General features: G+C 54.0%; 1 protein-coding gene across 3 annotated transcripts; it reads right to left on the minus strand.

Moving 5' to 3' along the window:
• Positions 1-5,394: 5,394 nt before the first annotated feature.
• Positions 5,395-15,219, minus strand: ALOX15B (arachidonate 15-lipoxygenase type B). 3 transcript variants are annotated; one of them, XM_029212220.1, is made up of 14 exons: positions 15,073-15,219; positions 14,770-14,992; positions 14,431-14,512; positions 11,115-11,237; positions 10,716-10,819; positions 9,261-9,433; positions 8,877-9,023; positions 8,573-8,776; positions 7,454-7,540; positions 6,906-7,075; positions 6,597-6,718; positions 6,399-6,499; positions 6,151-6,321; positions 5,395-5,738 (listed from the first exon to the last, which is right to left on the minus strand). In XM_029212220.1, the coding sequence occupies exons 1-14, from the start codon at positions 15,217-15,219 to the stop codon at positions 5,559-5,561; spliced, it is 2,034 nt and encodes a 677-aa protein (XP_029068053.1). In that variant the 3' UTR covers positions 5,395-5,558. The 3 variants fall into 3 exon arrangements, with proteins under 3 accessions (XP_029068053.1, XP_029068054.1, XP_029068055.1); XM_029212221.1 differs by lacking the exon at positions 7,454-7,540 and having other exon boundaries at positions 5,559-5,738; XM_029212222.1 differs by lacking the exons at positions 6,597-6,718; positions 7,454-7,540 and having other exon boundaries at positions 5,559-5,738; positions 6,919-7,075.
• Between the last annotated feature and the right edge of the window lie 8,072 nt (positions 15,220-23,291).

Genomic DNA, 23,291 nt, shown 5'->3' on the forward strand with positions numbered 1-23,291 from the left:
TTGGGCAGGCTCCTGTGAAAGCCTAGCCTACCCCCGCCTTCTGTGAAAACTCTTCCTCCTCCCATTGGGCCCAGGTTGGGACTCTGAGGGCGCCTTCCCAGTCCTCCCCATTCCAAAACTCCTTCTCCTACTTTGCCTCTTTGTTTCCACTTTCCTCCCATCCTAGGACCAACCCAATGCAACTTCCTTCTTTGGAAGAGCCTGGAAACTGGACAAGGAAGGATGTGTGCCCTGGATCTGTCATGTGGTCCACTTTGACCCCAGCATCTTTAGGGAGAGGGTTACAATTAGAGCCCAGCTTACCTGTACCTCTAGCTGTAGTTCTCAGGGCCAGGCTCCCTGGCTTGTGTGTATGTGCGTGTGTGTGTGTGTGTGTGGAGTCTCTCCCCAGCTCTTTCCTATACCCACTATCATTCCCCACCATTTTTGTCCTTGAGCCCAGTAAATTCAATAAAAATCAATATACTTGGCTCCCATTTCATTTTTGTTTTTGTTCCTGTGTGCATGTAGGTGGGTGGGGAACCAGGGGATTAGAGAAAGAAAGAGCAGCAATGAGTCCCTGGATCACCTGCTCTGGAGACAGGAAGCCTCCCAGCTCAACCCACCACCTAGCCAGATCCTACGTTCCTTCACCTCCCAGAGTGTGTTATCCATCAGAAGGTGAAGGGATATCCAGACTCAAGGAGCCGATACAAAAAAGTGGGTATTTTGCAAAGCCTGAGAATCCAGCTTCTGGGTGTGGGAGTTGTTAGCATTGCCACTGAGATCTGGTTCCTCTTCTGGACACATGGAGGATTCAACCTCTGGCTCTCTTGTGCATGGGTGGAGTCATGGATGAGTTTTGGCCAAAAAGCTATGAGCAGAAGTGATGTGGTCATCTCCAGGCTGGAGCATTTAACTGCTGGCATGAGCTCACCAGAGTTCTCTGCTCTCTGCCTCTCTGTTCTAGAAGCATGTGATGAGATGTTGCTTCCATCAGCTTCTGTCTCTGAGGGACTAGAGCAGAGCCCTGTGATGACCTGAGCTGGGCATGGAGCTGAGTGAGAAATGAACTTTTGCTGGGTTAAGCCATTGAGATTTTGAGATTATTTGTTGTTGCAGCATAATCTAACCCACCCTGACTGAAACAGATGGTAATCTGGGGGGTCTAATGTTCTCCCTTCCAGCCCTGTAGCCCTTAAAAATTGAGATTTGTGCAGCCCTCAAGCCAGTCATCCACATCTTTCTCCACAGCCACCCAACCTTCCCATTTTCCTGCTTCCCTAGACTTCAGATCTAGCCCCCCTTACCTCTTCTGCCTCCTGAGTCAAATTTTGTACCCGACCAAACCCTGGTCACAGTGTCTTTGGGGAGTGGACGTGGGGCAGACTTTGGCTCTGCCAAAGATCGGATTTTCACTTCCTGAACATGTGATACTGGGAGAATAGGATCCCCATGGCATTGTGCATGAAGAGGCGTGTTCGGGGATGTCTCACCTGCAGATTCCAACCTAAGAATTTAGCCAAAATCACCAGTTTCTGCTCGCCTTTGAACAAAATCAAGGAATAAGACATACCCAACGGCGCCCCCTTGTGGCTATAATAACTATAGCAGAGGCTGGATGTGCCATCCCCTTAAACCTGGGCTTTGACTTAGAACAGCAGGACCGGGATACGCTGGAAGGATGTCCGGGCACAGTCAGGCACCTTGTCTTTCCAAGAGGACGGACACTCCTTTGCCTGCACCAAAGTTAGCATTAGAAGATATGCCTCGTCTGCAAATGTCCCAGAGCCAGAGAGGGTGGAACCAGGGGGGATCATTGGAATCTGTTTCCCCAGAAAGCCAGCTTGGAGGGAGATTTACTGGGGAGACACACCTGGCCACATGTAGGATCCTACGTGGGCTCTGGAAGCCTCTGGGGACAGGATGTGGGGAGGGGGGCCATGTAAAGCTCCAGCCTTGTCAGACAGGTGGCGTCCCTCAGCTTGCACCCTGGACCCCCTCTGTGCTTTTCCGTAAGTCTGGAGGGCAGCTGGTATGGTGTAAAGAGAAGATACCAGCCTTCTTTCCGAGTCCCTCAGCCTCAGTGGCCCAGATTTTTCAGATAAATGGGAGGAACGTGAAGACCGGGAAAGTCCCTTCCAGCACTGACGTTCTGGGGTCTGCTTGCCTCATGGCTCCTGTCTCCCTAGACAGTATGTGGAGGACGCGGCTGTCAATTCCCCTGGCATGACCCCTACTTCAACTGGCTTATGGGGGCAGACAAAAAACACATAAACAAATACATCCTTTCAGATGGTTGCAAGTGCAGTCAGGAGATGAAACCAGGTGGTGTGTTAGCATGACCTGGGTGGGGGGGAGCATTAGATGTGGTGATCAGGGAAGGTCACTCTGAGGAGGTGACAGCTGAGTTGAGACTGGGGGGAAATGTGTTACAAACAAGGACAGGGCAAGTGCAAGGGCCCTGAAGGGTGTGTGTTCAAGGCCCGAGTGGCTGCAATAGGTGACCCAGGGGTGGACGGAAGCTGGGTCATGCACGATCCTATAGTCCACAGTTGAGTCCTTGGATTTGATTCTAAGGGAAACACGGTTTTAAGCTCTGGCTTACAGTAAGGGAGTGACCCAATCTGATTGTTTTCCCTCTGACTTGGGGGGCGGGGGGCTCCAGGGGTTGCTCCCCTGCCTTGCAGAGCTCTGGGTGGGGCAAGGTGGGGGTGGGGTGGGTGCCCCAGCAGTGAGGGCTCAGCTTCCTGTGTGGGTGGCTCATTGTGAGCCAACCCAGCGAGCTCACATCCTTCCCTGGGGCCTCTCCTGCTCTCCGGGTCCACCCCTGGTCAAGGAGAACCAGTTCTTCAGCCCAATGAGCACCTACCCAGAGTCACGCATCCACATTTTGGTTGTAACTGGGGAGCCCTCCATCTACATCCTCATGCCTAATCCCATCCATGTCCCCGGCCACACCGACGTCCCCACCATCCCCATCTCCATCTGTTTCCCTTGGGAACCTAATTTCCACTCCAGACTTGAGCCCTGATCAAACCTGGAGCCACCACTCCTGCTTTTTTTGGGACAGAGGGGTTGGCTGGGGGACACCTATTGAGAATGGATTGTGATTTGGAAAATGGCGCCCAAACTCTTCTACACCATCAGCTCCCTCCCCTGTTTCTTCCGAATCCCCTCCCACAATCCCCTCCAGGCTGACTGTGTGCCCCTGCCTCCTTCCCACCCCCACAGAGTGATGCTACTGCTGGATTAGAAGGTTAAGGCTGGGCCTCTCACCCCTGCTCCTCCAGGACCCAGCATCCCAGAGGGGCCTGGAGGTGCAGTTTCCCAAACCTCTGAGCCTCAATTCCCCCCTCCACTGGCCCTGCTCCTTACAGAGCCTTAGCAGCCCCCTGGGGGCACAGTCTCAAGAGAAGGGGAGTGGCTAGAAGGCAGGAGGCTGGGTAAATTTTCATCTTAAGATGCAAATTTGAATCATCAAATTCCTCGCATCACACAAGGGTCATCAGGGTGGCTGAGCAGAGCCCAGGAGGGCAGGTCTGACCGGCCTGACAACCCGTGAGAGTACTGTGACCAGGCAAATGAGACAGCTCTGCCAGTCACAGAGCATGCGCATGACCTTCATCCCCAGCCTCTTCTCTGTCCTGCCTCCATCCCCTTAAGGCATTCCCCGCCCTCACGTCACCTCCTACCCCTCATCTCATCCTTACTGAATATTCATCCTAATTCCAATCCCATCATTGATTCAGTTCCCAACCCTGATCTTGTCCTCATCACTAACCCGTGTTTCAAGAATCTCCCACTTACCAGGTACTGTGCCTGGAGGTGGGGAGAAAACCAAACCAAATTACACACAGTCTAATCTAGTGGAAAAGAAAGATATCCATCAAAGATGTTAACTACAGTGCTCTGGGAGCCATTAAGAGTTAAACCTGGTCTTTCTTGATGAAGCAATTATCAAGCTAAGATCTGAAGGAAGAGGAAACATTAACCAGGTCTAAGAGGTGGAGAGGCAACAGTATGTGCAAAGGCCCTGTGGTTGGAAGGAGTCGACCACACTTTATACCTTTACTCAAAAGTCCCCTTCTAAAGAGCTCTTGCCTGGCTACTCTATATCTATATTTGCTCCCCTATACTTTATACAGTAAGTCCCCTACATACTAATGAGTTGTGTTCTGAGAGCACGTTCATAAGTCCAATTTGTTCCTAATTTCAGCAAATTTAGCCTAGGTACCCAACTAACACAACTGGCTGTACAGTACTGTACTGTAATAGGTTTATAATATTTTTCACACAAATAATACATAAACAAACAAAACAAAACAAACAAACAAAAAATAAAGAAAGCATTTTTAATCTTACAGGATAGTACCTTGAAAAGTACAGGAGTACAGGACAACAGCTGGCACTTCTCAGCAGTACCAGCTACATCACCGCTGCTTCTATTCTTGCTTCCAGACATCCTGGGCTTGAAATAAAGATAATGCACTACTATACTCTATACAGTGCTGTACAGTAAAGTACACAAAAGCACAACCACTTGCAGAGGATGCAGGGACATGACAATATATACCAGACACGGGAACTAACTTAGGTGATTGGATATGCGAAAGCATGTTCGCATCTTTAAAAGTTGGCTACTTGAAGGTTCGTGTGTAGGGGACTTACTGTATTATCCTTCCCTGCTTTATAGCTTCTCTTCAGCACTTATCACTCTTTAATGTAGTATTTATTTATTTTTGAAATTAAAATTTTATTTATTTATTTATTTTTGGCTGTGCTCAGTCTTCTTTGCTGTGCGCGGGCTTTCTCTAGTTGCGGCAAGCGGGGGCTACTCTTCGTTGCAGTGCATGGGCTTCTCATTGCGGTGGCTTCTTTTGTTGCGAAGCACGGGCTCTAGGCATGTGGGCTTCCGTAGTTGTGGCACACAGGCTTAGTTGCTCCACCACATATGGGATCTTCCCGGAGCAGGGCTCGAACCCATGTCCCCCGCATTAGCAGGTGGTTTCTTAACCACCGAGCCACCGGGGAAGTCCCGGGGTATGTTATTTTTAGAAAGCATATGTGGGCACTGCCTGCAAGTCCCCGGCAGTAGGTCTTCCTTCTGCCCTGCTTCCCATGGCCCTTTCTCAGTGGGTTGTTCATTTTAAAGTTGGGACCATAGGTCACCATCAACCTCTCGAGCAGTTTTCAGGCGGGCCACGCCTTATGCTGCTGGACGGTCTGGAAGAGGGCTGCCCTTGAGCCGCATGACCATTAGGTCCAGTCAGCTGTGGTCAGTGGGATTGGGGGCAGGACTGTCTTCCCCCTATGGTACCCTTCCAGGGGGCTGTGGGTGTGCAGGTACTGTGAGGCTTGGAGTCTTCAAAAGACATAGTGGTGCCGTCCAATGAGCTTTTATTCTCTGGGGGTTTTTTTTTGTTTCTGTTTTGTGGTGTATTGGGGATGAGTTAGACCAGACCCAGCAGGGGCATATGGGGGCCTGGTTTTCTGGGGAGTCCTTTTCTCTGGGTGGCAGGTAGCCTAGAGCTATGGGGTCAAAGGGATGTCATGTGGGGCCCTTTTCCCCAGGGGATTTAGATGGAGACGCTGTTCTCGATGATGGGAGGGTCCAGGTAGGTGTAGGGGAGCTCCAGGTCCTGGTTTCTCTCCTGGATGTCTCGCGAGATCTGAGCCAGGCGGCTCTGGAAGGCCGCGATGCTCCAGCACGGGGCCGCCTCCGTGAAGTGCTCGTCCGGGTAGGTGCCCAGGGACCGCTGGGAACCAAACACAAGGCTGGGTGAAGGGGCTGCTTTACAGCCAGGACCCGCCTTAGCCATCCACCCTGGGGGACCTGAAGCAGCCTACGACTGAACCTCATCCGTGCCCCCTCCCCTTGAACAGTGATGATTACTGCAGGCAGCTCTCGGGGATGAAAGCCCAAGTGAGAGTTTTAAAGGGGGCGGCCTCACTGGAACATATCACACGTTGCCCTTGCAGCTAAGGGTGACTCTGAATCATCTCATTTGGCCATTTGACCCTCCTTGTGCGATGTCCAATGCCCTTGTGTCCTCCTGGGAAGACTCACTGGGGTCTGATGGCACAGTGGGGTGTGGGTCAGGGAGAGTAAACAGTGTCGCCTCCCTTACCCCAGGGCTGGCCTGGTCAGGCTCCCAGCCCCACACTCACTCTGTCTCCAGGCTCCTTGCTCAGCGCCCAGAGGGCAATGATGACATCACATGTGGCATTGACTGGTGGGAGGGTGGCTATGAACCTCTCCGGGCTTGCCTGGCCTTTAGAGGTGGGCGGTGGCAGCTGCATGGTGGGTGGCAGGTTGGGCATCCAGGCACTGAAGTCAAACTGAAGGCCGAGAGGGCAGAGTGAGGCTAGGAGCCCGGCCCCCTCCGTCCCGCCACCCTGGCATTGACCCTTCTCACCTGCCCTGTACCGACAGCGGAATGCTTGGCCGAGCAGGTGAATATCACCATAGTGACATACTGTATCAGGGCTTCCCGTGTCCCCAGGGAGGAGGGTACACCTGCAGGGAGAGCTGGGCTGGGAACGGGGCTACCAGGGTCCTGAGGACAATGCCGCAGTGGCCTGAGGGTAGGACCTAAGAACCGAGGTCCCCCTACCTGAGCTCTCCCGGCCTAGGAAGCCCTCGGAGAAGATCTCCCACACCCAGGCCTGGAGTTCACTGTCATCGCGGACAGACTCATCGCTCAGGTAGTAGATGCCGATCATTTCGGAGACAAAGCTGCTGGTGCACGGGGTTCCATCCCAGCTGTGAACCCCGACCCTCTCTGAGGAGTGCCCCCTCCTGGTCCCAGTGCTATTAATGTCTGGCCCTCCTCCTGGTGGACGCCTCCCTGGGCCTTCCTTCTCCTTCCCAGTCTTCCTTCCTGTCCCCCAAGGCCCCAGTTCTCTGGGGCTGGCCCCCTCACCATTCCACTGCACCCCAGATCTGCATCCCATCGTCCCGGTAGTAGTAGCCTGGGATGTCTTCAACTCCTCGGGCCTGGATATCCTCAGGCAGACACAGGACGGAATAGTTCAGCTGTTCCATGTACCTCTGTACCAGCTCAGAGAAACCTTCAATGCCAAGGCCTGTGGACTGGGAAACGGGACTCCTGGGTACCACAGCCCTTGCCCCAGAAGCAGGAGGTAATAGTGGTTGGGGAGACAGGGCCACTCCCACCCCAAGACCCCAGATTGTTTTTTTTTTTTTTTTTTTTTGCGGTACGTGGGCCTCTCACTGTTGTGGCCTCTCCCGTTGCGGAGCACAGGCTCCGGACGTGCAGGCTCAGCGGCCATGGCTCACGGGCCCAGCCGCTCCGCAGCATGTGGGATCTTCCCAGACCGGGGCACGAACCCGCGTCCCCTGCATCGGCAGGCGGACTCTCAACCACTGCGTCACCAGGGAGGCCCAAGACCCCAGATTCTTTACACTGAAGGAATATCCCATCCCCACCCTCCCTAAAGCAGTCCTTACCCTGTCCACCACCTTCCCGGGGGCAATGAGTAGCTCACGGGCCAGCGTGTTGATGTGCAAGGTGTACCGTGTGTGTGGGATCAACAGCTGTAAGGGCCAGAGGAGGCAGAGCTAGGCGAAGCCTGGGTCTCTGTGGCCCCAGACCCGCCCCCCCATAGAGGAACCCAGTCTTGTCAATCACACATGGAGAGAGATGACAGGGACAAGGGAGCAGCCTGGGATAGGGACCAGGGCTCCAGGCCCAGTGATGGGGGCTAAGGTCCACCAGCATCCTCTCCTGTGACCTTGAGCGTGTGTTTTCCTCTCTCTGGGCATCAGATCACTGGGCTAATGAGAGGGCTGATCTGGATAGCACTATGAATCCCTCCAGCTCTGGCCTCCTGTGATTTCCTAACCCCAGGCAGGCAAAGCACCGTGATAACCAGGGCCTGCGGGCCTGGCAATGTGAAATGGTCCCCTAGAGACCACGTCTGAGTGCCAGGCCCTGGGAGCTGTAGATTGTCAGAAAGAATCAGCCTGGATTGAAGAGGACAGAGTAGGGCCTGCATCCAGGACCCAGGAGACTGTCTAAGGAAGAATCAGAAAGTGAGTAGCTGTGGACCCCTCATCTTTACAGAGGAGATGCTCCAGGTCCCTGGAGGAAATGAATCTGGGCCATCTGAAGGCTTAGCAGAGCCCACCTTAGAGACACGGGTCTCCCTCCCAGGGCTCCCCACCCTGCAGCTATCTGCAGAAAACCTGTTGGTCAAAGCCATGTTCGCACTTTGGCATCTGTCAGCCCCAGGTCTCTCCTTTCCTAGGAGCTGGGCTTCTGTGATCGCTGTTGGCTTGAGCTCCCCTAAGAAGAGAATCTCTCTGGGGCATAGCCTGCTCTCACATGCGGTCCTCTCCCTCACGCCTGTCCTCATCACCTCACCCTAGCTCAGGGCCTGCTGGAAAGCAGCCTCTCAGGGGAATTGTGCAGGGAGATGCCGCTGAGGCAGAATGGGGGCTCAGCATCTCAGCCTGAAAGGACAGGGCCACGTGGGGACAGGCGGCATAGGACCCCGAAGGGCAGGCCCAGGTGCAGCGACCTGCAGGCTTGGGGCACAGTCTGGGTCGTCTTGCTGGGCGACTGACCTTGAAGAGTGGGTGGCAGTGAGGCAGCTGGCGCAGCGTAGCCAGGGTGAAGACCTCGGTCACCAGGTGTACCTGTAACAGGTGTGTGAGGGCCTCGTGGATGGAGAACTCGGCATTGCGCACCCACGTCTTGGCCAGCAGCCAGTCCCACTTGTCGTCGCTGGGCAGAAAGATGGGGCTGTCGGGCCCAGGGGTCTGGCTGAGCTATAGCAGAGGCCAGTGGGGAGAGGCAGCCTTGAGTGTCTGCCAACCATTTAGTCAGACCTCTCCCTGCCCCTGCTCTGTCGCCTGCCCGGCTGCTGACCTGGATGGCGAGGGGCAGCAGGGGCCCACACCCTGGGCGCTGGTATAGCAGGGTCATTGGGGCCGCGGAGAACTGAGGCCTCCTATTAATGACATTGGTGTGGATGCCAGAGAGGATGCCGTGATCCACCAGGAACAAGGACCCTTTCTGCGGGAGAGAGAAGGGGAGCCAGGGCTGCCATCTGGCTTTCTAAAGGCAGAAGGTGGGGAGTATGGGGGTGGGGAGAGGATTCAGGGCCAGGAGACTGTGCACGGGAGAGGGTGTTCCTGGCACGTAGCACACAGTAGGTCCTTAACAAATGTGAGTGTTATTCCTCTCCAGTAGGGGATGGGCCCAAAGCACTGAGATGGGGGCATGCAGAGCCAGGACTCCTGTGCCCCTCACCTCCAGCTCAGCCTGCAGACTCGTCCCGGGGCCCAACACTGGGGCCACCATGGCATCAGTGACAGGGAAGTTCTTTGGGAGGTGGCGACAGCGGCGGATCAGGACCGGGTTGAGGCCATTCAGGAACTGGTAGGCGAAGAAGGCATCCTCCTGCCAGTGCTCAAACACATACTCTGCAGGGGGGCAGGGGAGATGGGACCAGTCACCCCAGCGCCCAGGGGTCTCCCCCTGAGCGCCATTGTGGCGTTTCTCCTGCGTCCATCCTGTGCTCCCGTCTCTTCTCATGCAGTACTTCCCAGGGTGACCTCTGACCCCTTGGCTTCAGTTCACCAAACAGCAAACCTTAGTCCCCAGCCCACCAGTCCCACCATCTACCTGCCATCTCCACCCCCATGACTCAAACACAGTATATCGGAGGCTGAACATGGGCTCCTGCTCTAGCCCAGTCCCCAGCCCATTGCCTGGCATCCCGGGAATGGCACCTTCATCCACTGGATTGCAGGTGGCAGAGCCCGGAGTCCTCTCGGCAGCTCCCCCCATCCTCCGCCCATCAAGTCCCACCGATTCTCCATCCTCAGTAGCTCTTGCTCCACACGTCCACTCCATCTCTGCTGTCACTGCCTCGCTGAGGATTCCATCCTCTGCTGACCACAGCCAGAGCCTCATAACTGGTCCTCCTGCTTGCACTCCTGTCCCCTAACAGCCCCCTCCCCATGGCACATCTGGCCACAGTACTCCTCAGCTGGCAGCTGGTCCCACTGCACTTAGGAAAGGCCCGAGCTCCTGCCACGGCCTCCACAGTCCTGCACGGCCCAGGGCAAATGCACCTCTCCTGCTTCGCCTCCTGTCTTCCTTCCCTGGCTCAACCCCCTTTGGCCACAGCAGCATCTTTCCCCTCAAAGGTCTCCACTCCTTCCATCTTCAGGGCCTTCACATGCACCGGACCGCCCCCCCCCCGAACCTGAAGCACCCTCTGCCCTCACACACCATGCCTGGCGCTGTTGACACCTGCCCCACTTTGAGGTCTCAGCATAAAAGTCACCTCTGTAGAGAGTTCCCTAGCTGGACTAGGCCAGGTTCCCCTTTCACACACTCTCACTGGAGCTAATGCACAGGTTTCATAAGCGAAACTCATTATTTGCCTTTGAGCCTAATGTCTACTTGTCTGCTCAACTGGGAGCCCTGTGGGGGCAAGGACTGTGTCCACAGCCCCTAAGCGAGTGTCTCATGTGTAGTAGCTCAACAAGTGTCTGAGGGATACAAGGCATTAGAAGGTCAGAGATGTCCCCACGACATGTCCTTTTCTGTGTCTGAGGAGAAAGTAAGGTCTCGTGGGAGTCAGGGGCCTGCCCAGGGTCACACAGTGAACTGGCGCTTGGTTTTCTGAGATTCCTGACAGCCAGGAGAGCTGATATCCCAGGGAAGAGGTCTGGAGCCCCGGCTGGAGCCCCTCACCCACGGCTGGGGTCTTCCGGAAGTTGAACACACTTCTCATCTCCTCCAGGCTCTTCCAGAGCCCCTTGCGGTCCAGCAGCCCTTTGAGTTTCAGATGTGCCAACCTGCCAGAAGATGTGAAAAGTGGGGAGAGGGAGGCAAGAGGCCCTGGGAGACCCGCCCGCGTTGGCTAAGCTTATCCATCCTGGGGTCCTGAACCAGCCTCCGGGGGGGCCGTGGTAGTCACTGCCCCTGAGGTCATCCTCACCTTGTTGGAATAGGTGGTGAGCAGAGGCTGTGCCCTGGGCTGGGCTGTGTGACCCACATCCCTGATGGTGGGGGAGCTGAGTGGGGGAGGGCAGAAGGCAGGGGTACCAGTACATCTGAGGCCCAGGGGCAGGAGAGGGTGGGCATCCTCACATAGAGCCGCCTCGCAGGTAGAAGGTGATGTTCTTTGCCAGAGAGTATTTGATGTTGAGGTCCAGGTTTTTTATGGTCTCCTCGTTGAGGCAGCGAGGCCAGCCTGGGATGTAAGTCTTCCAGCTGGAGGGAGGAGCAGGGAGGCAGCCAGCAAGAAGCCTCAGGGAAACCACTGACTAGGGAGACGGAGTGGCAGACCCCTTGGAGGCCCTGGTCAGGGCCAGCCCCCTTCCACAAGCAGGGGTCTTCCTGGGCTCTGCCCTTCCCCTCCACCCTCAAGGCCGCAGGGAGAGCTGCCATGTTCCCACAGCCATGTTCTCCCCTGGTCAGTTGATTGGTCCAGGGTTGGGCACCTGGCCAGAGCAAGGCCAATCAGAATCCTTCCCAGGGAATTGGAGATTGGGGCTGGACCAGAGGTCATCTCTCTCTGGATATCTGGGTTATAGCACATAAACACCAGGACTGGGAGACTTCCCTGGTGGTGAAGTGGTGAAGAGTCCGTGCTTCCAATGCACGGGGCCCAAGTTTCGATCCCTGGTCAGGGAACTAGACCCCATGTGAGTGCCGCAGCTAAGAGTTTGCCTGCCGCCACTAAGACCAGGCACAACCAAATAAATAAATAAATTTTAAAAAATAATTAAAAATAAAGGAGTTGCTATTAAAAAAAAAAAAAGGCCATTTTCCACTGTGTGGACTGGGAACCAAAGAAAGCTGTTCTGCAGGGAGAGAGGAAAGTGAAGCCAGAGAGAGAAGCATCTAGGGGGCTCCAGAGACAGGGGGAGAGTCACCCTGGCTTCTGGCCCGTAAGATCTGGCTACGCTTCCAGCCCTCACTTCTGTGACCTGTTGACGCATTCCCATTTTTTCTGTCTGCTAGCTGGAGTCTGTTATCGTTCTTGCAACCACAAAACTCCTGACTAACACAGATGCATCACAGAGCGGAGGTTGTCCTGAAGGTGGGAACACAGGAAGACGTCAGTTGCCTTTGGCAGGCATCCCGTGGAGAGACACTTCAGCCTCCAAAGCTTGGGGGAGCCCAGAAATGTACTCTGGCCTGGCCTAAAGAGATTTAGCCTCTTTAAATCCCTTTATCCAGCAAGCAACACAGCCTGAAGACTTTAGGTGAAATGGTAAAATCATGTCCCTGCAAAGCTGAGGACCCCCAGCCAGTCATCCTCTCATTCCCTCCCATATTCATTCTTTGGTTCATTCCGCCAGTGCCTTTGGGTTTGAACAGGCAACTTCAGAACACAATTTGCAGTTAAAGTACACTGCCACCAGGTGGTGGCCAAACCCTGCTTCTCAAACTTTAATGCACAAAAACTTAGTTCCCCCAGGGATCTTGGTAAAATGCAGATTCTCATCAAGTAGGTTTGGGGTGGGTGGCCCAAGACCCTGTATTTCTAACAAGCTCCCAGGTGATGCCGACCCTGTGGACGTGAGACCTCACTCTGAGTATTGAGGGCGTAGCCACTTGGATCAGAGGTAACTGAGGGACATTATGAACCTCAGTACACACGTGTGCAGGGCTTTGCGGCTGACAAGCTGCATTCTCAACCATCTTCTCATTTGTTCTTCCTAATAACACAAATCAGCCTGGTATTCTTAGTTCCTTTTGCAGAAGAAATTAAGGATCAAAAAGGTTAACTAATTTGCTTAAGATTTCACAGCTCCTTTCGGCAGGGCCTAGGCTGGCCTTGCGTCTCCTGACTCCTGTGTCCTTGTTTTGCCAAGAAAGGAAGAAAGGCCACTCCACAGACACAGCTCCCTCCATCTGTTCCCTCACCTGGGGCTGATGCTGGCAGATTAGGCGCCATGGTTTTCTCCGGGATGTAATTCACAACACACGTGGAATCACCAGGAGCCAAGTAAGCCTGCAGCTGCTGTGCCCCCAGAGACCTAAAGCGAAAGCCTGCAGCCCGCTCTTCAGACAGCAGCTCAGCTGGCCAGACCATGACCTTTTGAACATTTGCTCACGCGTGTGGTCCCTGGCTTTCTGCCTTAGAAGTCCTCGCCAGCGACCCAGAAAGACTCCAGCAAGAGTGAGGCATGTAAAAGCAGTGGGTTTCAGGGCTTCCCTGGTGGCGCGGTGGTTGAGAGTCCGTCCCCTGCCAATGCAGGGGACGCGGGTTCGTGCCCCGGTCCGGGAGGATCCCACATGCCGTGGAGCGGCTGGGCCCGTGAGCCATGACCACTGAGCCTGCGCGTCCGGAGCCTGTGCTCCGCAACGGGAGAGGCCACAACAGTGAGAGGCCCGCGTACCGCAAAAAAAAAAAAAAAAAAAAGCAGTGGGTTTCAAACTTCAGTGGGCATGAGTCATCTGGAAGGCTTGTTAAAACAATATTGCTAGCGGAACTTCCCTGGTGGGGCAGTGGTTAAGACTCCCCGCTCCTAATGCAGGCGGCTTGGGTTTGATCTCCGGTCAGGCGCAGCCCAAAAAAAAAACCAACCAAAAAACAAAAAAAAAAACCCCAATATTGTTAGCAACAAGGATTTACTGTTATCGCACAGGGAATTATACATCCAGCGCCAACTACAATTTGGTACTTGCCATCCTCCGCTACAAGGACAAGGACTAAATTATGTGTTGCTGCTGTTGCTGACTTTCAACTCCCACAGGAGTTCAGGGTGGCGAGCAGAAATGAGGCATTCTGTGCTCTGGGAGAAATGGGCAGAACAGGTTTTCAGATAGATGTGATTTTATGAACCCAATTCTTGTATCTCCTCATATCCAGAAAAGCACTAAAATCCTTCATGGTGACGACTGCTCTTCGTGACTAGCAGAAACCTTCTGCAAAACAAAATATGTGCTCGATTGCAAGAGCTCCCCCTTCACCAAAATCACGTAGGTACTGACTTTCCCCACTACCTCTGTGGAGCAGTTTCTCAGAGCTCTCTGAAATGCCGTCTCCTGGGCTGTAGTCCTCATTTTGCCCCAAATAAAACTTAACCCACAACTGTCATGCTGCACATTTTTATTAAGCTGATGCCAGTATCTTGTAATAACGTATAGTGGAATATAATCTGCAAATAAACAACCCAGAGCACGCTGCTGTACACCTGAAATGGACACAACGTTGTAAATCAACTACACTTCAGTTAAAAACACCAACACTGCTGCCCCTCACCCTCAACATCTGATTCAGTAGCTGTGAGGTGGGTCTGAGAAACTGTATTTCTAACGAGTTCCTGGAGATGCTGTGATTGGAAAGGACAGAGGACCAGGCAGGGACTTCAGGCCGCGTCAACACCAGCGGAACGAGGCTGACCCTCATCCCCTCGGCAACCCGCCTCCCCCTCAGTAACCCCCTCCTCACCTGTACATCTCCCGCCTGGCCTGCAGCTCCTCCTGGCGCTGCTGCTGGAGGGTGGGGTGGCGGTCCTCCCAGGAAATCTTCGCTGTGGGAGCAGCGGAGCCGGTGGGGAGGACAGAGAAAGCCCCCTGACCTCCGGCCCCAGCCGCTCTCCCCTCCACTCCAGCCGCCCCTTACCAGATCCCCTGCCCCCATAAGTAGTTTCTCCCACACCAGACTGCCACCCCCCTCTTCCCCCAAACTCCCTGTCCCTCCCCCTCGGCGACACCGGCTCACCTCTCCACTCCCCTTGCCTTTCCCCCCAACACACCAGCCCCCTCCTCCCTCTTGTGTCCTCCTCACCTGTCCCCTCCCGCAGCACCAGGCTCCCCTGGTCCTCCAGCCACTGGTAGCAGGGGAAGCGGAGGGGGGCGCCCCGGGGCGGCGTGAGCTGGACCCAGCGGCAGAACCAGGCGTCGGAGGCCAGGGGCCAGAAAGGACGGAGCAGCGCGGGGGGAGTCTTGTGCAAGCGCAGCAGCAGCACCCGGCCCACGTCCTGGGGGCACGTCACCTCGAAGTCCTCCTCCTGGGGGGCAAGTTTAGTATCCTAGAGCACCGCCTCTCCTGCTTCCTCCTCCGCCGCCCCCACCCCCACCCGACACTCACAGCGCCCGCGCTGAACTCTTTGCCGAAATGGTCCAGGGGCAGTGGCAGGGTCTCTCCTTCGGTCCCCACGATGATGACAGACATTTTGTCCCACGTGCCAGCCCCGAAGGCCTCCCCAGTGGATACCCTCACCCTGAACTCAGCCATGGTGACAGCTGGAGTCTGGCTCTCTCCTGCTCATCCGACGCAACTGCACAGCCCAGAGCCTCACCCCCAGGGACAGGCACCGCCCCACCCTGGCCAGGCCTTGTGGAGGCAACTCAGTTCCCACGGGGCTCATCACCACCCCCAAAAGCAAGCGCTGGCTCGGGGCAGAGAGGGCGTGGCTGAGAGGCAGGAAGGGAGGGATGCAGATGGGGGTTGGGGTGCTCTGAGACGTGAGGGACTGGGCGTCCTGAGGTTTGGGAAACAGAACATTTCAGTGATGGGTGGGGCCGGAGGGAGTTGGGATCCAGTGGAGTTCATGGGTTCGTTTGTCCCCCTCTTAGTTTCTTTGCCTCCTTAGCCTTTAAAAGCCTAGGCAGGGCCAACTCCCCACTTTCTACAAGTCTTCTTGGCCTGCCTTCATTATTTTATTTGATTCATGAATAATTTTGAGAACCTGCTCTGTGCCAGGTATTATGTTGGGTGCTGTGAGTATGGCCCCAGGCAAGGCCCAGTCTTTGCCCTTTTGCAGGTTAAAACTCAAGTGTGGAGGGCTTCCCTGGTGGCGCAGTGGTTGGGAGTCCGCCTGCCGATGCAGGGGTCACGGGTTCGTGCCCTGGTCCGGGAAGATCCCACATGCCGCGGAGCAACTAAGCCCGTGCGCCACAGCTACTGAACCTGCGCTCTAGAGCCCGTGAGCCACAACTACTGAAGCCTGCGTGCCTAGAGCCCGTGTTCCGCAACAAGAGAAGCCACCGCAATGAGAAGCCCATGCACCACAGCTACTGAGCAACTAAGCCCGTGCGCCACAGCTACTGAACCTGCGCTTTAGAGCCCGTGAACCCCAACTACTGAAGCCCGAATGCCTAGAGCCTGTACTCCGCAACAAGAGAAGCCACCGCAATGAAGAGTAGCCGCTGCTCGCCGCAATGAGAGAAAGCCCGTGCACAGCAACGAAGACCCAATGCAGCTAAAGATAAATAAATAAATTTATTTAAAAAAAAATTGGAGGATGAGGTGACGGTGGAGGCTCTGGCCCCATTCCCTGGATGGCCCCAAGTATGTTGGCAGTCAAGTACCCCCCCCCCCCCCGCTGCCCCACCTCGACCCTCACCCTCTGGTAAGACTGGAAGGTGTCTCTCTAGAGGAACGGACCAGCCCAAGTGTCATGTGGGGTTCCCCAATGAAATGGCTCTGCCAATTAAGCCCGCCAGTTGATAAGTCCTGTTCACACAGTTTCCAATCAGTTTTTCTTGCCTCATTCTTAAAAATGAATGAATGGCCAAGGATCACCCCATCTTCAAGGAAGGCTTCCATCTAAAAGACAAGGACAAAAACAAAACTGAAGGGGCAGATAATTTAGGGAACAGAAGACTTCAAAGAAATCGTCATTTGGATCCTCAGAGAGAGGAAATCATGCGGCTATAGAAAATATACCCATTGCTTGTATTAAAATATACCCAATTTTACCCGTCGTTTCTGGGGAAAAAGTTTGGATTTTATAGATCACCCATTTTATAAATTGTGGTAAAATACACATAACATAGGGGCTTCCCTGGTGGCGCAGTGGTTGAGAGTCCGCCTGCCGATGCAGGGGACACGGGTTCGTGCCCCGGACTCAGAAGATCCCACATGCCGCGGAGCGGCTGGGCCCGTGAGCCATGGCTGCTGAGCCTGCACGTCTGGAGCCTGTGCTCCGCAACGGGAGAGGCCACAACAGTGAGAGGCCCACGTACCGCAAAAAAAAAAAAAGATATCAGGGTGGCTGTGTCCATTGTAGCCACGTTGGTGATGATGATGAGGTGTGAGGGCTGTGGGGATTTTTCAGAAGTATGTTGGGAGGTCTTTTCTGGGCAATAGAAAAGCCCAAACAATAAATACTCCCTAAATAATTCAAGGAAATCTTCTCGTAGGAAGTGAGTTTTAAACTAGTGATGAAAAACTGATACAATTTTAATAGGCAGAGATGAACAAACAGGATAATCTAAACTCAAACCAGCCCGATAAAATATGGGAGCATATTGGTTTATGTAACTGGAAAATTCAGGAGTAATGGCTTCAGGCCTGGATGGATCCAGGTGCCCAGAACATGTGTCAGGAATTGTGCTTCCTCAATATTTCATTTCTGCTTTCTTCTGTGTTGAGCTGTGTTAGCTCATTCTCAGGCAGACTTTTCCCAAGTGGTGGCAGAAATGATGACCAGCAGCTCTGGGCTTCTATCCTTCCAGCTTAGCAACCCTAGCACAAAGACGATGTCACCCGCTTACTGCAGATGTTCTGGGGCTGACCCTCACTGAACTGGCCTTGGTCACAGACTCTGAAGCTGGAGCTGGAATTAGTCCCATACAAACTATATGGATTGAGGGTGGAGATGGGTGGATCCCCAAAGGAATTTTAGATGTGGGAAGAAATAGGCAAAAAAAAAAAAAATGTGTTTATTCTACCTTTTCTGGGAGAAGTCCCTCTCAGAAACCATCTGTCAGCGGATTGCTGACCTGAGTTTTTCAAAACTCTCAGCCAAGGTTTAGAGGTCTTCTGAAATGGAGAGCTTGTTCTGGTTATCCATTGCTGCATGATAAACTACACTAAAACTCTCTCTTTTTTTAAAAAATGTATTTGTTTATTTAGTTTTGGCTGCGTTGGGTCTTCGTTGCTGCGTGCGGGCTTTCTCTAGTTGCGGTGAGTGGGGGTTACTCTTCGTTGAGGTGCGCCGGCTTCTCATTGCGGTGGCTTTTCTTGTTGCGGAGCACGGGCTCTAGGCGCATGGGCTTCAGTGGTTGTGGCTTGCAGGCTCAGTAGTTGTGGCGCTCCATGGCCTGTGGGATCTTCCCGGACCAGGGCTCGAACCCGTGTCCCCTGCACTGGCAGGCAGATTCTTAACCACTGCGCCACCTGGGTAGCCTCGTCTTTATTGAATTTGTTACAGCATTGCTTCTGTTTTATGTTTTGGTTTTTTGGCCAAGGCATGGGAGATCTTAGCTCCCCGACCAGGGATCGAACCCGCATCCCCTGCATTAGAAGGCGAAGTCTTAACCACTGGACCACCAGAGAAGTCCCAGCTGCTGCTTTCTGCCTTCAGTGATGAAGAAGGCTGGGGAAGCTACTCCCCAACCCCCAGGGGACTATACCCAGGATGGATCCAAATGTTGTGGGGACCCTCAGCTCATCCAACCTTTTTTTGTTTGTTTGTTTGTTTTTGGCTGGGCTGCGCGGCTCGCGGGATCTTAGTTCCCCGACCAGTGATCGAACCTGGGCCCCCGGCAGTGAAAGCACAGAGTCCTAACTACTGGACCACCAGGGAATTCCCAAGCTTATCCAACTTTGAAGGCCCTCTTTAAGAAAAAGAATACAAAATTGGGTAGTGAGGCTTGGAAGGGACTTGTGCGGGTGAGAGATTGTGAAGTTTCACCTTCATCAGCTTTGCAGTGAAATCACCTCTGCACAGGTAGAGAGGATGTCATCTCCAGCCAGCACCAGCAGACCAGGGGAATTTTCCTGAGCCGGCAGCCAGTTAAGCTTCCGCTGTATTCCTCCTTTGAAGAATGAGGGGGTGGGGGTCCCAGGATCAAATGATGCCCCTATGTCCCTCCTCTCCTGATGGAGAAGCCAGAGTTGGGGGAGGAGGGAAGGAGCAGGCCTGCTCCTTCCCTCCTCCCCCACTACACCCCCGCCCCACCAGGGCCCTGACCGGCGTGGTGAGGAACAGACTTTCAGAGCATATTAGGAAATGGGAGTTTTCAACTGGACTGGACTTTTGAAGGTACTGGTTGGAGAAATGTAAAATGGGTTCATGTTCATATCCCACCAAGTCAAAAGTCTTTAAGAATCTGATTGCACAGACATTGGTTTGGAGTTTAAGTCGTGCTCTTGCAGAAAAGAATCAAGGGGTCACAAAGCAGGGCTGCCTGTGAGAGAAACATCTCCAGAGCATCGCTGAGAGGCACCCCGAGGCCTAGAGCCTGAACTCCTGGGTGTGCTTCCTGATCCCAAGATTTGCTGGAACTGCGGTGATTGACAAGGCTTTTCACCACTGGAAGCCTCAGTTTCCATGTGTGTAAAATGGGTTGTGTGAGGATTAGGGGTCGTATATGGGGACGTGCTTTTTAGGTGATGGGATCGATGTTCCCTGTGACAGAATGGGTAAGCGCCAGTGTGGCATGCCCTTCTCTGGGTCCAGGACCAGAGACCCAGACTCAGGGGTGGGTGGTAAAGTGCAATGTCCCTGGTGGAGGTGACAAAATGGCTTTAGTTTGGATGGACGAGTCTCTAGACTGTGACAAACAAGCTCCTCTCTGTGGGAACCTGGGTTTCCCAGACATCGCAGTTGTCCTTCTCCCCAATTTCTCTGCTCCCTTCCCCCTCTGGGAGCAGGGCAAGCCGCCTGTCCCACCCTAATCTCCTTGTCAAAGTCTAGTCACTAACTCACGAGGATGTTGACAAGCAAGATGCGCTGATCTTAGAGACCTCACTTCACTCTCCTTTGCATCGTCTCCTCTGGGGCAGGACCTGAAAGATTCCTCCACCTTCTAAATGCTGAGTCAGCACGAGAGTCCCGACAAGGCTACCAGGCTGTGCGCCTTTTCTCTCACAAGGTCCTAACCTCTGCCTGGGTTAGGTTCCCCCGTAAATGGAATTTCAGGAACAGTCATACTGCAGGGAAGGGCCCGGGCTGACTCTCAGTGGAGTTGAGGCTTAGAGAGAGACATCATCTCTTGTCATTCATCCTTCACTCCCTCCTCCCTCCAAATTCAGTGTTTATCTCCTTTTCTTTCCTCTTAAACCAGTCCAACCCCCACTGCTTCCCACAATCCTTTTGAGACACTTTTGACTGCAAAGAACAGAATACCTGATTCAATCTGGCTTAAGCAAAGAAAACAACTTGCTATCCCATCGTACTGGACTAGCAGGAACTGGTTAAGCCTAGTGAAGGGTAGAGGCTCAAACAAGTGGCAGCAGGACTTAGTCACTGCCCAGCTGTCGGTTCTGCTCCTTCTTTGTGGTGGCAAAACCACTCAGAGTCACATCCTCTCAGCAACCCCAGAGAAGAGATGCAACTTCTGCCCTTGGCTTCTAGCAATGTCTCAACACGAAGCCTTGTTTGCTTCGACTGGGTCACCTGCCTGTCCTTGAAGCAATCCCTGTGGCCAGAGGGATGGAGCGATTGGGCAGGACTGGAGGGAGGTCTGGGGTCAGTTCCACAGGGACTGAGAGTGGGGCAGGGATGGTTGCCCATCATGGAGCAGACGGTTGCTAGGAAGGCAGAACATCCGACGTCCATCACGAGTCATCATGTCAGAAACATTGAGCCTGGGGCCGGGATAGCTGGGCTCAAAGAAAATAGATGACCAATGGGCTGGTCACCCATGGGTGGCTTTGGGATGTTCTCTCCTGTTCTAATGTGCCAGTGGTAGGCTCTGGAAGGGTTGGAGGTAGAGTGTGGGTTTTGGTGAGGTCTTGTCCAGAGATCAGTGGACCTCAACTTCCCAATTTGGGGGCCCCCTTCCCTCAGAATCGGACTCTGGCCTCCACGGTTCCTGGGTCCTGGCCGTAGACAAGCTCTGCTCTTCTTTTCCTTCCTCTCTCCTGCCTATGACCAAGGGATGAGGCCACACCACCCATTTCCAGAGCCTCAGAGACCCTGGTCTTTTCTAGAAGCTTGAAAGACCTGTAGCTTCCCTGCTTGGTTCCCTCAGAGTAGATCCCCTGAGCAGAGGGGTTTCTGGGCGGGGGGTTGCTGACCCCAGTTCATCTCCCCCTGCCTGGGTCATCTCTAAGGTTCACCCCTTATCTGAAGCCCTCCATGGCAATGCCAGCACTCCGGGGATGGGGGTGTTCGGGCCACCCAGGCCAAAAGGACCACACACCGTGGAATGGAAGAAAGCACACCTTTATTCCAGCCCCCACCCTGCCAGGACCCAGCACCACGGCACACGGCCTGGTGTCCACAGCGAACAGTCCAGATCTCGGTGAACGCGGTCCCACAACGCAGTGTCACAGGTCCCCCAAAGGGGGGTGTCGGGGGTCCACTGCAGGTGGGGATGGGGAGCAGGGCCCCGACCCTGAGGAACAGCACAGACAACGGCGCCAGGTGAGCCCTGGGTCAGGGTGCGGCGTCCCGGCTATGGGATGGAAGCAGCAGCAGAGCTGCGGGAGGTCCCTGCTTCGGCCAGCGCTGCTCCTGGCGACAGAGCCATCCCGAAGGCAAGGCCACCCCGAGCGTGGGCTCCTGGCACAGGCCAGCTGGCCGAGGTAGTGTAAACACGTCTGAGGGTGAGGGGTGCCTAGTGGCCAAGCCGGGTGCTCTCTGGGCTGGGAATTGCCCGGGTCCCCGGAACAAGAGGGGTGACCAGGTGGAGAGGACTTGGGTCTGAGGGCAGCTGGGCTCTAGGAGACTGACTGGGCCCAGGAGAAAAGGTTCCACAGAAATGGAGGAGAAAGGCAAGGAGAAACTTCCCGGCAGAGAGAGGAGACTAGGGGCAGAGAGGAGACTGGGGCTTAGCTGTTTCCCTCCTCTTCTCTCACCAGCTCTCTGGGGCGGGTGGTCCTGCATTCTCCTGGCTGGGGAGGAGGACAGGCCTCTCCTTTACCAGCTCCTCCCCACTGTCACTCGCCTTTGAGACTGAGTCCCAGGAACAAGGCTGAGTTGAGGGTGGGAAGGGATCCGCTCAGCCCTGCCCGCCCCGCCTCTGCCCCAAACTGGGTTTGGGCCCCAGGTCATACTCCTCCCCCTCTGGGGGTGCCTTGCCCCAGCCTGTCCACACTAATCCTCCTGCACCTAATCCCAGGCCAATTCTTTCCCAAAGCTCCGAGCCTGCCCTTGATTCCTGGGGCCTAAGTACAGAGAAAATCTGAAGAGAGATGTTTAAGAATGTACATAATTTAAAAAATATCTTGTGTGTGTGTGCATCAGGGTTTTTAAAAAAATCTTTAATTCATCATCTCTGAACTCGGTTAAAAATGTTCTTTAAATTATACTATATTACTCACTATAGCAGCACCACCTTAGTAACCAGAACCTACAAGTGCTGGATTTTAGGTATCTTGTCTGTTCTTCCCCTACCTTTAGGAAGGAGGGGCAGACCATTGAACTTGTGGACTTTACGAGCCAGGCAGAGCGATCTCCAGCAGTGCCTGTAATCCTAACATCAGCTACTCCAGAGTCCTGAGGTCTAACGTCTACAGGCTCTGGACAGGTACATAAGAGATGTTCAGAAAATCTTGGTGTCTCGGAGTCCAGGGGGAGTGGTGGGCACTCCACTCCCCGTGGTGAGAACAGAAAAGCGCAACCCTGGAGAGACGGGACGAGGGGATGGTTGCTCTTTCGCTCCAGCAGGAAGTCAACAATTGCCCCTGTGTGGGGCTTTTGATTTCAGAGAAGAGGGAAATTTGGCAGCCATTTTTACAATGTGGTATCTCTTGATTTCTAAATGTTAGCTCAAAACAAAAACAAAACCACGTCATTGATCAAACGAAACAAGTCTCAGGGCTAGTTTCTAGGCTGGTTTTTATGAAATCTTAGCAGTTCTGAGATTTTAGGGATCCTAGGATCCTTTAGTTCTCTGACTCAGAAACTTTAATGTGCATAGAAATACTCTGAAGGAACTTTGTTAGGGTGTAGATTCTGTTGCAATACGCCTGGGCCTGAGATTCTGCATTGCTAACAAGCTCCCAGGCGATGTCGCTGCTGCTGGCCTACCTACCACACTGTGTGGCGAGGATTTAGTTCATCCTTCCGCCTAGGAAGTCCCTCTGACCGTTCTCTCCCTGCTCAAAGAGGTCTCCAGTTCTGCTTGCACATCTCCAGGGACTGGAGGCTCACCACCTAGTGACAGCCTGCGTGGCTACAGCTGCTGCTAACTTCTGCCAGGTTCTGCAGCAACGGCGAAGGCCACCCAGAGTCCAATATGCCAAGGCTCAGGCTCTGGGACATCAGAGTTCCACAAAAGAAGCTCTACCTGGGGACTTACTGGGATGGGAGGGGTTGATACTTGTCGCAAAGATCTAAGCTGGGAGGATTTTCTGTTCAACTGCCTGCTCAGTGGCGCCCAGTTAAACAGAGAATACTACTATTCCTG

This window comes from Monodon monoceros, unplaced genomic scaffold (genome assembly GCF_005190385.1).
Source record: "Monodon monoceros isolate NGI ecotype Baffin Bay Population unplaced genomic scaffold, NGI_Narwhal_1 Super_Scaffold_9, whole genome shotgun sequence".
Lineage (NCBI taxonomy): Eukaryota > Metazoa > Chordata > Mammalia > Artiodactyla > Monodontidae > Monodon > Monodon monoceros.